Source organism: Schistocerca gregaria, chromosome 2, assembly GCF_023897955.1.
Source record: "Schistocerca gregaria isolate iqSchGreg1 chromosome 2, iqSchGreg1.2, whole genome shotgun sequence".
Lineage (NCBI taxonomy): Eukaryota > Metazoa > Arthropoda > Insecta > Orthoptera > Acrididae > Schistocerca > Schistocerca gregaria.
The window spans coordinates 147015532-147028788 of record NC_064921.1 but is presented as its reverse complement, the minus strand read 5'-3'; the positions used below and the strand labels follow the sequence as shown (position 1 = coordinate 147028788).

Genomic DNA, 13257 nt, shown 5'->3' with positions numbered 1-13257 from the left:
CTTTTTACTCAGAAGCATACCATTGTATGAATATAGGTATCTCCTAGCAAACTTTCCCCGCTGGACGACAAAAGACTAAAATATGATTGGTCGACGTTCAGAAGAACCTGTAGAGAGGGAGATTATTCCGTGGTTTGGTGAAGATGATTCTCCCTCTGCAATTACGAGGGAGGGGAGCCGAGTCTTGCTGGGAAGCCAGCGGAGGAGAGGAAGAGGTTTTCCGTTTTTGAGCGCCCGTGTGTGACAGTCGCTCAGTATCAGCTTTGTTGGTACAGACAGACTTGCTGTCTTTGATATCAGGACGGTTTATAGTTAGAACGGTAGGCACTATACTGTTACGAGTCTGGACTTCACATCTGGGTTGGAAGCCGTCGTTGAGCACGCAGCGTTCAGTGATTGAAAGCACTTCTTTTGCCTATACTTACGTTGAGACGTTATTTGAACTCCGTCCTTGTGGCTGGGAGTTTGCGTTTCTAGTCTATAGAACACTGACAGGAGAAGACAGTATAAGAGTGTATTAGTGCTAGTGTTTTAAAGAGTTTTGTTTTGTGGCTGTAGTTCTTCCATCGTCGCAGACGTGTACGAGAGCCATTACTTCGACGACCCGGACGCAGTAAATACGGTGATATTGCTAACTGCTTCGGCTTATTAGGGCTATAAAGCTAAATAGCTGTGATCACGCTAGTTTATTCCCACTGAGGTTCCACACCACCGTAGGTCATCCCTGAAAGTAGTGTCTTCTAGTGTTTGGTACGTAGATGACGTCAGTAATTTGGCGTTATTTATGTTAGATCGCGTGGCCATGAAAAGGGGCAGAGTTAGGCAATTGATCAGCAATTTTAGTCAGAAAATATAGACCCTTGTAATATAAAGGATTGTTTTTTGATGTACAATAAAAGTATAATAATTGGTAGTATTAGTTGCCTTAATCGTTCATTTATGTTGAGGTTGTAATTTATATGTTAAAGAGCATTAAGAGATCCTAAGATCTGCTTCAGGGGGTAGTCAGACAGGGCCAAATCATCATTTTAGCGTTCAGTATTTTCTGTTGCGCACATGCATTTTACAGCCGCCTGGAGTAGCATCTTGGAGTGTCAGTTGGGCTCTTTGGTGACCTTGGCTTCCTACTTCGGACATAGTCACGACTCCACCATGTGAGTTTTGCGATCATCTGCTCGTTTTTCATCACTAGTGTGTTTATATTTTTCGTCACTAGTGGGTATTTATATTTTTCTGTTCATTCGACATAGGTTTCTTCCGAGGTATTATTTGAACTCCTTTTTAGGTCCATACCCGTGACTCCCAGTGGTTATATATACTGCCTGCGCCTGCTGGCCATTGAAATTTTTGATGTTTTATTCTGTGATCACCCTGGTGTACACTGAGGTGGCAAAAGTCATACCATACCTCCTAATACCGTCTCGAAACTCATCTTGCCTGGAGTAGTGCAGCAGTTTGACGTAGCCTGGACTCATCAAGTCGTTGGGAGTACCATGCAGATATATTGAGCCATGCAGCCTGTCTAGCCGCGCAGGATTAGCCTAGCGGTCTGAGGCGCTGCAGTCATGGACTGTGCGGCTGGTCCCGGCGGAGGTTCGAGTCCTTCCTCGGGCATGGGTGTTTGTGTTTGTCCTTAGGATAATTTAGGTTAAGTAGTGTGTACGCTTAGGGGACTGATGACCTTAGCAGTTAAATCCCATAAGATTTCACACACATGTGTGTGCTGCCTCTATAACCGCCCATCATTGCGACAGTGTTGCCGATGCAGGATTTTGTGCACGAACTGACCTCTCGATTATGTACCATAAACTTTCCATGGGATGCGGGTTGTGCGATATTGGTAGCCACATCATTCGCTCGAATTGTCCAGAATGTTCTTCACAACAATCGCGGACACTGCAGGTGTATGGCATGGACGCATTCTCATCCATAAAAAATTTCGTCGTTGTTTGGGAACATGACGCCCATGAAGGGCTGCAAATGGTCTGCAAGTAGCTGAATATCCAGAGGACCCAAGCTATTCCATGCAGACACAGCCCACATCCTTATGGAGCCGCCACCAGCTTGAAAAGCGCCTTGTTGACAACTTGGGTACGTGGCTGCACCACACTAGAACCATACCATCAGCTCTGACCAACTGAAATCGTGACTCATCTAACCAGTCTGCGATTTCCATTCGATTAGGGTCCAACCGATATGGTCACGAGCCCAGGAGAGGCGCTGCAGACCATGTCGTGCTTTTATGAAAGGTGCTCGCGTCGTTCTTTTGCTGCCATAGCCCATTAACGCCAAGTTTCGCCGCACTCTCCTAATGGATATGTTTATCGTAGGTCCCAAACTGATTTCTGTAGTTATTTCAACCAATGTTGCTCTCTGTTTCCACTAACACCTCTACGCAAATGCCACTGCTCTCGGTCGTTAAGTGAAGGCTGTCGGCCTCTACATTGTCCTTTGGTGAAAGGGTAATGCTTGAAATTTGATGTTCTCGGCTTGGCACTGTGGATCTCGGAATACTGAATTCCCCAAACGATTTTCGGAGCAGAATGTCCCACGCGTCTAGCTCCAACTATCATTCTGCGTTCAATGTCTATTAAATGCCGTCGTGCGACCATAACGACGTCGGAAACCTTTCCACATGAGTCAGCTGCGTACAAACGACAGCACTACCAATCCATTGACGTTTTATACCTTGTGTACATGATACTACGTCCATCTGTATATGTGCATATCGCTATCCCATGACGTCGTCGCCTCAGTGTAAGAGGTTCTGACAATTCGAACGCCATCCGAACGTAGGTAGACCCCGTATCTTCAGAGACCCAATGTTACATCAGCTACACGATATTTGTTTCCCTATCTTTCTGGTTTAATTGGATTGCTTTTTTTTCATTATTATACTTTCAAATTCTTATCATATTTTTCTTGGAGGTATGCCTTTGAGGATGTGATTAAATAATCGCGAAACCGGTCGTGTGTGATCTTGTAATAAAGAAACTTTTAACAGCTAATGAGGGTGGTTGTAGTGGTCTTCAGTCCTGAGACTGTTTTGATGCAGCTCTCCATGCTACTCTATCCTGTGCAAGCTTCTTCATCTCCCAGTACCTACTGCAACCTGCATCCTTCTGAATCTGCTTAGTGTATTCATCTCTTGGTCTCCCTTTATGATTTTTACCCTCCACACTTCCCTCCAGTACTAAATTGGTGATCCCTTACACTGAGGCGACGACGTCATGGGATAGCGATATGCACATATACAGATGGACGTAGTATCATGTACACAAGGTATAAAACGTCAATGGATTGGTAGTGCTGTCGTTTCTACCAACCGACCCCTTCTTCTGGTCACGTTGCGCCACAAACTTCTCTTCTCCCCAATCCTATTCAGTACTTCCTCATTAGTTATGTGATCTACCCATTTAATCTTCAGCATTCTTCTGTAGCACCACATTTCGAAAGTTTCTATTCTCTTCTTGTCCAAACTATTTATCGTCCATGTTTCACTTCCATACATGGCTACACTCCATACAAATACTTTCAGAAATGACTTCCTGACACTTAAATCTATACTCGATGTTAACAAATTTCTCTTCTTCAGAAACTCTTTCCTTGCCATTGCCAGTCTACATTTTATAACCTCTCTACTTCTGCCATCATCAGTTATTTTGCTCCCCAAATGGCAAAAATCCTTTACTACCTTAAGCGTCTCATTTCCTAATCTAATTCCCGCAGCATCACCCTATTTAATTCGACTACATTACATTATCCTCGATTTGCTTTTGTTGATGTTCATCTTATATCCTCCTTTCAAGAATGCTGGTACCAGAGGTTTTTTGTAGATGATTTTAATAGTTCAAAAAATTGCGACAATATTTACAAACTTATATATCCATCCTATGAATGAAATTCTTAAGGAGGCTTGTATCCTCTATGTACTGTACCGCTAAAGAATAAGAAAAAATGCTAATTAATGAAGGAAGAAACATGCCTTGGAGATTTCATAGAAAGCTGACACTTTTCAGCACTATAAGATGTACGAACGTTCCCTTTTCGCTGCACTCAGCTGTACTTCCTCGAACACGAGATTGACGGGCTTGAGCTGTGGAGTCCAGTGCGTGTTTAGATGCCTTGCAGAGGTGTACAGAGGTACTCACTGCGCTGTTTGATCTTCTTGCAGACGGGAATCTCCCGTGGGTCTGTCCTACGGCGCAGCTGCTCCATGCAGTCGACGGTCTCGATGCCGGTGCTGTTGAATGGGTCATCGCAGTTGTGGTGGTAGTGGTCTGACGAGCAGTGGTAGCAGCGTAGCCGCTTCTCTTCTGCAACATACGGTGACGGGTGTGACGTTAGTATATACAGTAGCATATAGCAGTGTAGTGTGCAGAGTGTAAATTAGTAGATTTCAGTGTAAAGGCATGGATTTTGCAGAAAAATTAACATTATTTGTTGGAATAGTTGTACACAACGTGTATGCAATAGTACAAAATTCACTATATCGACAAATATAGTCAAATGGTATCCGATTTGATGTGAGTAGTGCAGCATATACACTACTCGCCATTAAAATTGCTACACCAAGAAGAATACTGATGATAAATGGGTATTCATTGGACAAATATATTATACTAGAACTGACATGCGATTACATTTTCACGCAATTTGGGTGTATAGATCCTGAGAAATCAGTACCCAGAACAACTACCTCTGGCCGTAATAACGGCCTTGATACGCCTGGGAGGAGCTTGGATGGCGCGTACAGGTACAGCTGCCCATGCAGCTTCGACACGATACCGCTGTTTATCAAGAGTAGTGACTAGCGTATTGTGACGAGCCAGTTGCTCTGCCACCATTGACCAGACGTTTTCAATTGGTGAGAGATCTGGAGAATGTGCTGCCCAGGGCAGCAGTCGAACATTTTCCGTATCCAGAAAGGCCCGTACAGGACCTGCAACATGCGGTCGTGCGTTATCCTGCGGAAATGTAGTGTTTCGCAGGGATCAAATGAAGAGTAGAACCACGGGTCGTAACAAATCTGAAATGTAACGTCCACTTTTCAAAGTGCCGTCAACACGAACAAGAGGTGACAAAGACGTGTAAACAATGGCAACCCATAACATCACACCGGATGATACGCCAGTACGGCGATGACGAATGCCGCGATGAGCGTTCACCGCGATGTCGCCAAACACGGATGCGACCATCGTGATGCTGTAAACAGAACCTGGATTCATCCGAAAAAAATGACGTTTTGCCATTCGTGCACCCACTCTCGCCGTTGAGTACACCATCGCAGGCGCTCTTGTCCGTGATACAGCGTCAAGGGTAACCGCAGCCATGGTCTCCGAGGTGATAGTCCATGCTGCTGCAAACGTCGTCCAACTGTTCGTGCAGATGGTTGTTGTCTTGCAAACGTCCCCATCTGTTGACTCAGGGATCGAGACGTGGCTGCACGATCCGTTACAGCCATGCGGATAAGATGCGTGTCATCTCGACTGCTAGTGATACAAAGCCGTTGGGATCCAGCACGGCGTTCCGTATTACCCTCCGGAACCCACCGATTCCATATTCTGCTAACGGTCATTGGATCTCGACCAACGCGAGCAGCAATGTCGCGATACGATAAACCGCAATCACGATAGGCTACAATCCGACTTTTAGCAAAGTCGGAAACGTGATGGTACGCATTTCTCCTCCTTACACGAGGCATCACAAGAACATTTCACTAGGCAACGCCGATCAACTTCTGTTTGTGCATGAGAAATCGGTTGGAAACTTTTCTCATGTCAGCACGTTGTAGGTGGCGCCACCGTCGCCAACCTTGTGTGAATGCTCTGAAAAGCTAATCATATCACAGCATCTTCTTCCTGTCGGTTAAATTTCGCGTATGTGGCACATCATCTTCGTGGTGTAGCAATTTTAATGGCCTGTAGTGTAACAAGACAGCAACGAAGCATTTCAGGTGGTAGGTGGTGAACTCGGTATAAAGGCAGTCAGCTCTGTGTGGTGTCAGTGTGTGTGTACTTTCCTCTATTGTAGACAGGGAACAGACACCATTAGGGACGGTGAATGTTGTGTACATAAACCACGTTTGTGGCAAAGGAACGCGGAAAAGTTATCACGTGATGAAAAAGCAAAAATCGGTGAATACAGAGAAATGGGACTCTCTAGTCGTCAAACTGCCAAGAAGCCAAACCATTCAAATACAGCGACTGATAATTTTGTTAGATTTTGCTCTCGATGAAGACAGAACGGAAAATATGGGCAAAATAGAACATTATTTAAGGCATAGGAAGGGTTACTTCCGCACAAAGCCAGGAACCGTTACTGTTTTCAACTTGTTGAGGATTTACGGTTGCCAGTAACTGCCATGCGTCTACAACAAATTTCGTCACATGACAAACATGTTGCATTCACGAAACGATTGCAGAAATCAGCATTAACACCCAAACATAAACTGGGTAGATTGGAGTTTGTTGAAAAATATATGTTATGGACTTCAGAATGGGATAAAGTGATTTTCACTGATGAGAGGAAGTTAAATTGAGATTGGCAGGATGTATTTCATTATTATAGGCATGATCTGAGAAAAAACAGCAGAGAAGAATGAAGAGATATTTCGGTGATGGAAGCGTTACGATTTGAGCAGACTTCTGCGCTCAACGTAAATGACGCATTGCTTGACCGAACTATACAGTGAACACCGATATGTATACTAAGATGCTTGATTAGTGTGTGTGAAGACCTAGGGGACGAAAGTCTAATGTTTCAAAAAGATAATGCATCAGTGTATGATTCCGCTGGAACCGAAAAGTGGTTTGAAGATAGAGATATCTGATTTGCCCTGGCCTGCACGTAGTCAGGATTTGAACCCCGAGGAAAACATTTGTGGAATACTTGCAAGGCGCTTTTATCGCATTGAAAAGCAATTTGAGGCCGTATGTAAGCTGAAAAGAGCGGTACGAAAAGAATGAGTGACAACTTCACTGAAACAACTACAAATCCTAAAAAATCAACCCCGAAAATAATTTCTGAGGTAATTAGGAACAACAGAAGTTGGTCAGACAGTAAATGCCTCTACACCAGTTTCCATCCAAGAAATGCTAACGCCTTATTTTGTTACTCGTGCTATGAAAGAAACTTTGTAATTCTGTTATGATTGTTTATGGTTTATATGTATCTACTACTTGCGAAGAAAATTCGTTACACGTGTGATTCACTCATTGTACTGTTGCTTTCGTGGAACGCTGTTTTTGTACTGATTTCCACTACTGTAGTGCTAATCAGTGCAGAACTTCATAAAACACAAAGATAGTCACCATGAAAACCGTATCACGCTAGTAGATTAGTTGCACGTTCCGTAGATCAACCGAGCGATTTTATCGATATGGTTTGGGGTGAGTCAGTCTACATATGTATGGAATGTTTGTTACTATGGCTACATACTGAGCCGGGCGTGTGGCCGAGCGGTTCTAGGTGCTTCAGTCCGGAACCGTGCTGATGCTGCAGTTGCAGGTTCGAATCCTGCCTCGGGCATGTTTGTGTGTGATGTCCTTAGGTTAGTTAGGTTTAAGTACTTCTAAGTCTAGGGAACTGATAGTGCTTAGAGCCATTTGAATCATTTTGAGCTACATACTGTCCATTTAAATGTTGCCAGATAGCACAGTGATTTAAAATTTAATAAGAATGAACCAACTACACTACTGTTTATGCAAATTGTAAAGCGAACGGAATATGTGATTACAACAAAATTTATTCCAGAGACCAGCTGTTCCCGACCTCGCATAGTCCTGTGTCTCAGTATGGTTAAATGGGAAAGAAAGAAAAGAGAAAGCACACGTTCCTAATATGTATGGGAGTTGGATATAGGACCTATCTCCTTCTCCTCCTTGCTCTGTCCATCTCGTCCTCTCCCCATCTTTGTCGATCTCTCTCCCATCCATCTCTCTCTGTCCATCACCTCCTCCCTGTCTCTCTGCTCACCTTCTCCTCAATTTCTGCTCAAAGATCATGTTTTAATCGAGGATCATACCACTATTTAGGCGTTACAAATAGTCAGTGCTTGAGAGCCGGCACAACACTCTCTCACTTTACAACGTCATCAGTCAAATATTTCAGGTCAAGATCTTAGTGCTCCCCAGTACTACATTTGGTATGTGTGGTTTATGACTTTTTTACAGTAGGAAATTGTGGGCAGTATGTTCTTATATCTGTATGTATAATCCATAGAGAACTTCATCGATTTGTTGTAGAATCATGGAACATAATGACCTTTCTAGACTCTGAGAAGCTCATCTGCAAAAACCAGCACAGTTTTAGGAAACAGCGGTCATGCTAGACACAGCTGGCCCTCTTTGTGCGTGATATACAACAGGCTCTAGATTCCGGCTCCCACGTTGGTGCCATATTCCTCGACTTTCGCAAGGCGTTCGACTCTGTTCCGCACTGTCGCTTGCTCCTAAAAGTGCGGGCTTACGGTCTATCCGATGACTTATCCCGTTGGGTAAAAAGTTTTCTAACAAACAGAGAGCAGTATGTCGTCCTGAATGTGGAGACTTCAACAGAAAGGAGCGTAACATCAGGTATGCCCCAGGGCAACGTAATAGGTCCGCTGCTTTTTACAATTTACATAAACGACCTGGTTGATGGTATATACAGCGGCATTGGTCTGTTTGACGATGATGCTGTAGTCTACAGGAAAATAGTATCACACGAAAGTTGAGAACAAATCAATGAGGATTTGCAGAAAATAAATGCGTGGTGGAATGACTGGCAGTTATCTCTCATTATTAGTAAGTGTAACCTACTGCTTATAAGAAAACGAAAATCCCCAGTAATGTACGACTACAAAATAAATGCTCCGTCTTTGCAAGTGGTAACATCCGTGAAGTATCTGAGTGTGACTATTCGAAATGATCTCAAATGGAACGATCAGATTACACAAATAACGGGTAAGGTGAACTCTAGATTGCGGTTTATTGGTAGAATCGTGAAGCGATGCAGTCCTTCAATGAGGAAATAGCTTACAATACCTTAGTTCGTCTCAGAGTATTGTTCGTCTGTACGAGTCCCTTACCAGTTGGGTCTGATTCAAGAGATTGAGAAGGTCCAAAGAAGAGCGGCAAGATTCGTGACTGGTACATATAGCGATCGCGAGAGCATTACAAATCTCATAGAAAGTTTGAAGTGGGACACACTTGCAGATAGAAGACGCGCTAAAGTGAAGGGTTTCCTGATTAAATTCCAAAATACGATCTTCGCCGTGGATGTAGAGCATGTATTATTACCACCAACTTTCAAATCACGCAACGATCACCATTCAAAGATAAGGTACATTAGAGCTCGCACTGAGGCGTTCAGATAGTCGTTTATCCCTCGCGCGATCCCCGAGTGGAACGGTGGGGGGGGGGGGGGGGGGGGGGGGGGGGAATATGACTTTGGCGCGAATAGTGCCCGCCACACACCGCTTGGTGGCTAGCGAAGTATATATGTAGATGAGATGTAAGCGTAGCCGACGGCCGTAGTGGAGGTGATGGAGAACAGGGAGAGAGGTAAACGGGGGCCACAAATACTGAGGGCACCGACCGGGCTGTGTGAGTGATTCTGGGAAGCAGCGCTCAGTCGATCGTACCTGCAGGACTTCTGATCGTGGCTGTGTCCACCTTCCACTTAGGGTCAGTTAGAAGAGTGCCGGTTCGCGAAGCATATTACCTGGGCCAGCCAGAAGTTCACCGTGAGGAAGGCCAGTTGGCGGAAAGTGGGTGGAGGAAGCCACTCAAGAGAGGCTGCTGTAAACTGAGCCTTTGTGCAAATGGTGGGAAAGTCGTAAACCTCCATGCATTTTCATGTTAGAAGCTGGGACAAATAATAAGCTTTTGCGTGGAATTTGTAGCGTTGTTTTTCTTTAATTATTTCGAATGACATACCCATGTTTTAGTCAAATATATATCTTTTTAATGGGAATTTTTTTACTGACAAAATCAAAAATGTTTTTTCTAAAAATTCGGATGAATAAGTTTGGTTACAGGGAAAATATAACATTTACCAGGAACAAATACATGACAACAGTTAAAGTTTCAATAAGGAATTAATACATTGGCCAATATTTATTCTCCGATCTGTTCATAATCGTTTTGTAATGTGTTTCTGTAAGTTAACTCATTTCATCAGAAACAATATCATTTAAAGATGACACCAGTATTTCAGAAGCCACAGAAGTTCATACCAAACTCGTTTTCAGAAAAAGTTTTATTTGAAAACCAAAAATATTAGTATTACTCCTGAGGCAGATTGATATATAGGTTCCATAACCGTTTATCATTTCAAAAAAGAGGAAATCTTGTATCTACGAAATGAGATTCGGTGGCAGACGCGAGAGCCGTATATTGAACATATTCGCCGGGAAACCGATATCGCTTGACTACACGATCGGCAACCGGTCACTAGGATCAGTCAGCATGTTCAAGTAAACCGCCTGAAAAAATGGAAATGAGCGTATGGCACTGCTGGCACGGAGACCCCATTCGGGAGAGTTCGCCCCCCGCATTGCAAGATTGAAGCCACATCGGCGACTTGCCGACCCACACCCCTGCTGGGGATCGAACCCAGGCCTCCTGTGTGGTAAGCGGTAACGCTGCCGCTACGCTACCGGGGCGGTTTTTACTGAGATAATCCTAGGAAAGCACAGTTCGTCTAGAACAGAAACTGCGAACTTGTGCGACCATTTCTGAGTGTTTGGAAACCCCGCCAGGTCAGATCAAAGAAAGAGAGTTAAGTGTTCCAATGGCGTGCTGGTTGATTTTTTTTATCTGAATAAATAGGAGTGCGGGTAAGCTACTACAAACAGCGTAGTGAACGCATTATTGTGGCCAAGATAGACACGAAGCCCACGCCTACTACAGTAGTACAAGTTATTATGACAACAAGCTCTGCAGATGATGAGGAAATTGATGAAATGTATGATGAGATAAAAGAAAATATTCAGGTAGTAAAGGGAGACGAAAATTTCATAGTCATGGGTGACTGGAATTCTGTAGTAGGAAAAGGAAGAGAAGGAAACGTAGTAGGTGAATATGGATTGGGGCTAAGAAATGAAAGAGGAAGCCGCCTGGTAGAATTTTGCACAGAGCATAACTTAATCATAGCTAACACTTGGTTCAAGAACCATGGAAGAAGGTTGTATACATGGAAGAACCCTGGAGATACTAAAAGGTTTCAGATAGATTATATAATGGTACGCCAGAGATTTAGGAACCAGATTTTAAATTGTAAGACATTTCCAGGGGCAAATGTGGACCCTGACCACAATCTATTGGTTATGAACTGTAGATTAAAACTGAAGAAACTGCAAAAAGGTGGGAATTTAAAGAGATGGGAGCTGGATAAACTGAAAGAACCAGAGGTTGTACAGTTTCAGGGGGAGCATAGGGAAACAATTGACAGGAATGGGAGAAAGAAATACAGTAGAAGAAGAATGGGTAGCTTTGAGGAATGAAATAATGAAGGCAGCAGAGGATCAAGTAGGTAAAAAGACGAGGGCTAGTAGAAATCCTTGCGTAACAGAAGAGATACTGAATTTAATTGATGAAAGGAGAACATATAAGAATGCAGCAAGTGAAGCAGGCAAAAAGGAACAGAAACGTCTCAAAAATGAGATCTACAGGAAGTGCAAAATGGCTAAGCAGGGATGGCTAGAGGACAAATGTAAGGATGTAGAGGCTTATCTCACGAGGGGTAAGATAGGTACTGCCTACAGGAAAATTAAAGAGACCTTTGGAGAAAAGAGAACCACCTGCATCAATATCAAGAGCTCAGATGGAAACCCAGTTCTCAGCAAAGAAGGGAAAGCAGAAAGGTGGAAGGAGTATATAGAGGGTCTATACAGGGGCGATTTTCTTGAGGACAATATTGTGGAAATGGAACAGGAGGTAGATGAAGATGAAAAGGGAGATATGAGACTGCGTGAAGAGTTTGACAGAGCACTGAAAGACCTAAGTCGAAACAAGGCCCCGGGAGTAGACAACATTCCATTGGAACTACTGACGGCCTTGGGAGAGCCATTCCTGACAAGACTCTACCATCTGGTGAACAAGATGTATGAAACAGGCGAAATTCCCTCAGACTTCAAGAAGAATATAATAATTCCAATCCCAAAGAAAGCATGTGTTGACAGATGTGAAAATTACCGAACTATCAGTTTAATAAGTCACAGCTGCAAAATACGAACGCGAATTCTATACAGACGAATGGAAAAACTGGTAGAAGCTGACCTCGGGGAAGATCAGTTTGGATTCTGTAGAAATGTTGGAACACGTGAGGCAATACTGACCCGACGACTTATCTTAGAAGAAAGATTAAGGAAAGGAAAACCTACGTTTCTCGCATTTGTAGACTTAGAGAAAGCTTTTGACAACGTTGACTGGAATACTCTTTTTCAAATTCTGAAGGTGGCAGGGGGAAAATACAGGGAGCGAAAGGCTATTTACAATTTGTACAGAAACCAGATGGCAGTTATAAGAGTCGAGGGACATGAAAGGGAAGCAGTGGTTGGGAAGGGAGTGAGACAGGGTTGTAGCCTCTCCCCGATGTTATTCAATCTGTATATTGAGCAAGCAGTAAAGGAAAAAATTCGGAGTAGATATTAAAATCCATGGAGAAGAAATAAAAACTTTGATGTTTGCCGATGACACTGTAATTCTGTCAGAGACAGCAAAGGACTTGGAAGAGCAGTTGAACGGAATGGACAGTGTCTTGAAAGGAGGCTATAAGACGAACATCAACAAAAGCAAAACAAGGATAATGGAATGTAGTCGAATTAAATTGGGTGGTGCTGAGGGAATTAGATTAGGAAATGAGACACTTAAAGTAGTAAAGGAGTTTTGCTGTTTGGGGAGCAAAGTAACTGATGATGGTCGAAGTAGAGAGGATGTGACATGCAGACTGGCACTGTCAAGGAAAGCGTTTCTGAAGAAGAAGAATTTGTTAACATTGAGTATTGAGTTAAGTGTCAGGAAGTCGTTTCTGAAAGTATTTGTATGGAGTGTAGCCATGTATGGAAGTGAAATATGGACGATAAATAGTTTGGACAAGAAGAGAATAGAAGCTTTCGAAATGTGGTGCTACAGAAGAATGCTGAAGATTAGATGGGTAGATGACATAACTAATGGGGAGGTATTGAATAGAATTGGGGAGAAGAGGAGTATGTGGCACAACTTGACTAGAAGAAGGGATCGGTTGGTAGGACATGTTCTCAGGCATCAAGGG

At 43.4% G+C, this 13257-nt stretch overlaps 1 protein-coding gene across 1 annotated transcript in view; it reads right to left on the bottom strand.

The window, feature by feature from the left end:
- Positions 1-13257, bottom strand: part of LOC126336562 (uncharacterized) — a 203649-nt gene that overhangs the window by 136303 nt on the left and 54089 nt on the right. Inside the window, exon 2 of the mRNA XM_050000411.1 lies at positions 4152-4316. Coding sequence (XP_049856368.1) covers positions 4152-4316 — 165 coding nt within the window. The remainder of the gene's footprint in view (positions 1-4151; positions 4317-13257) is intronic.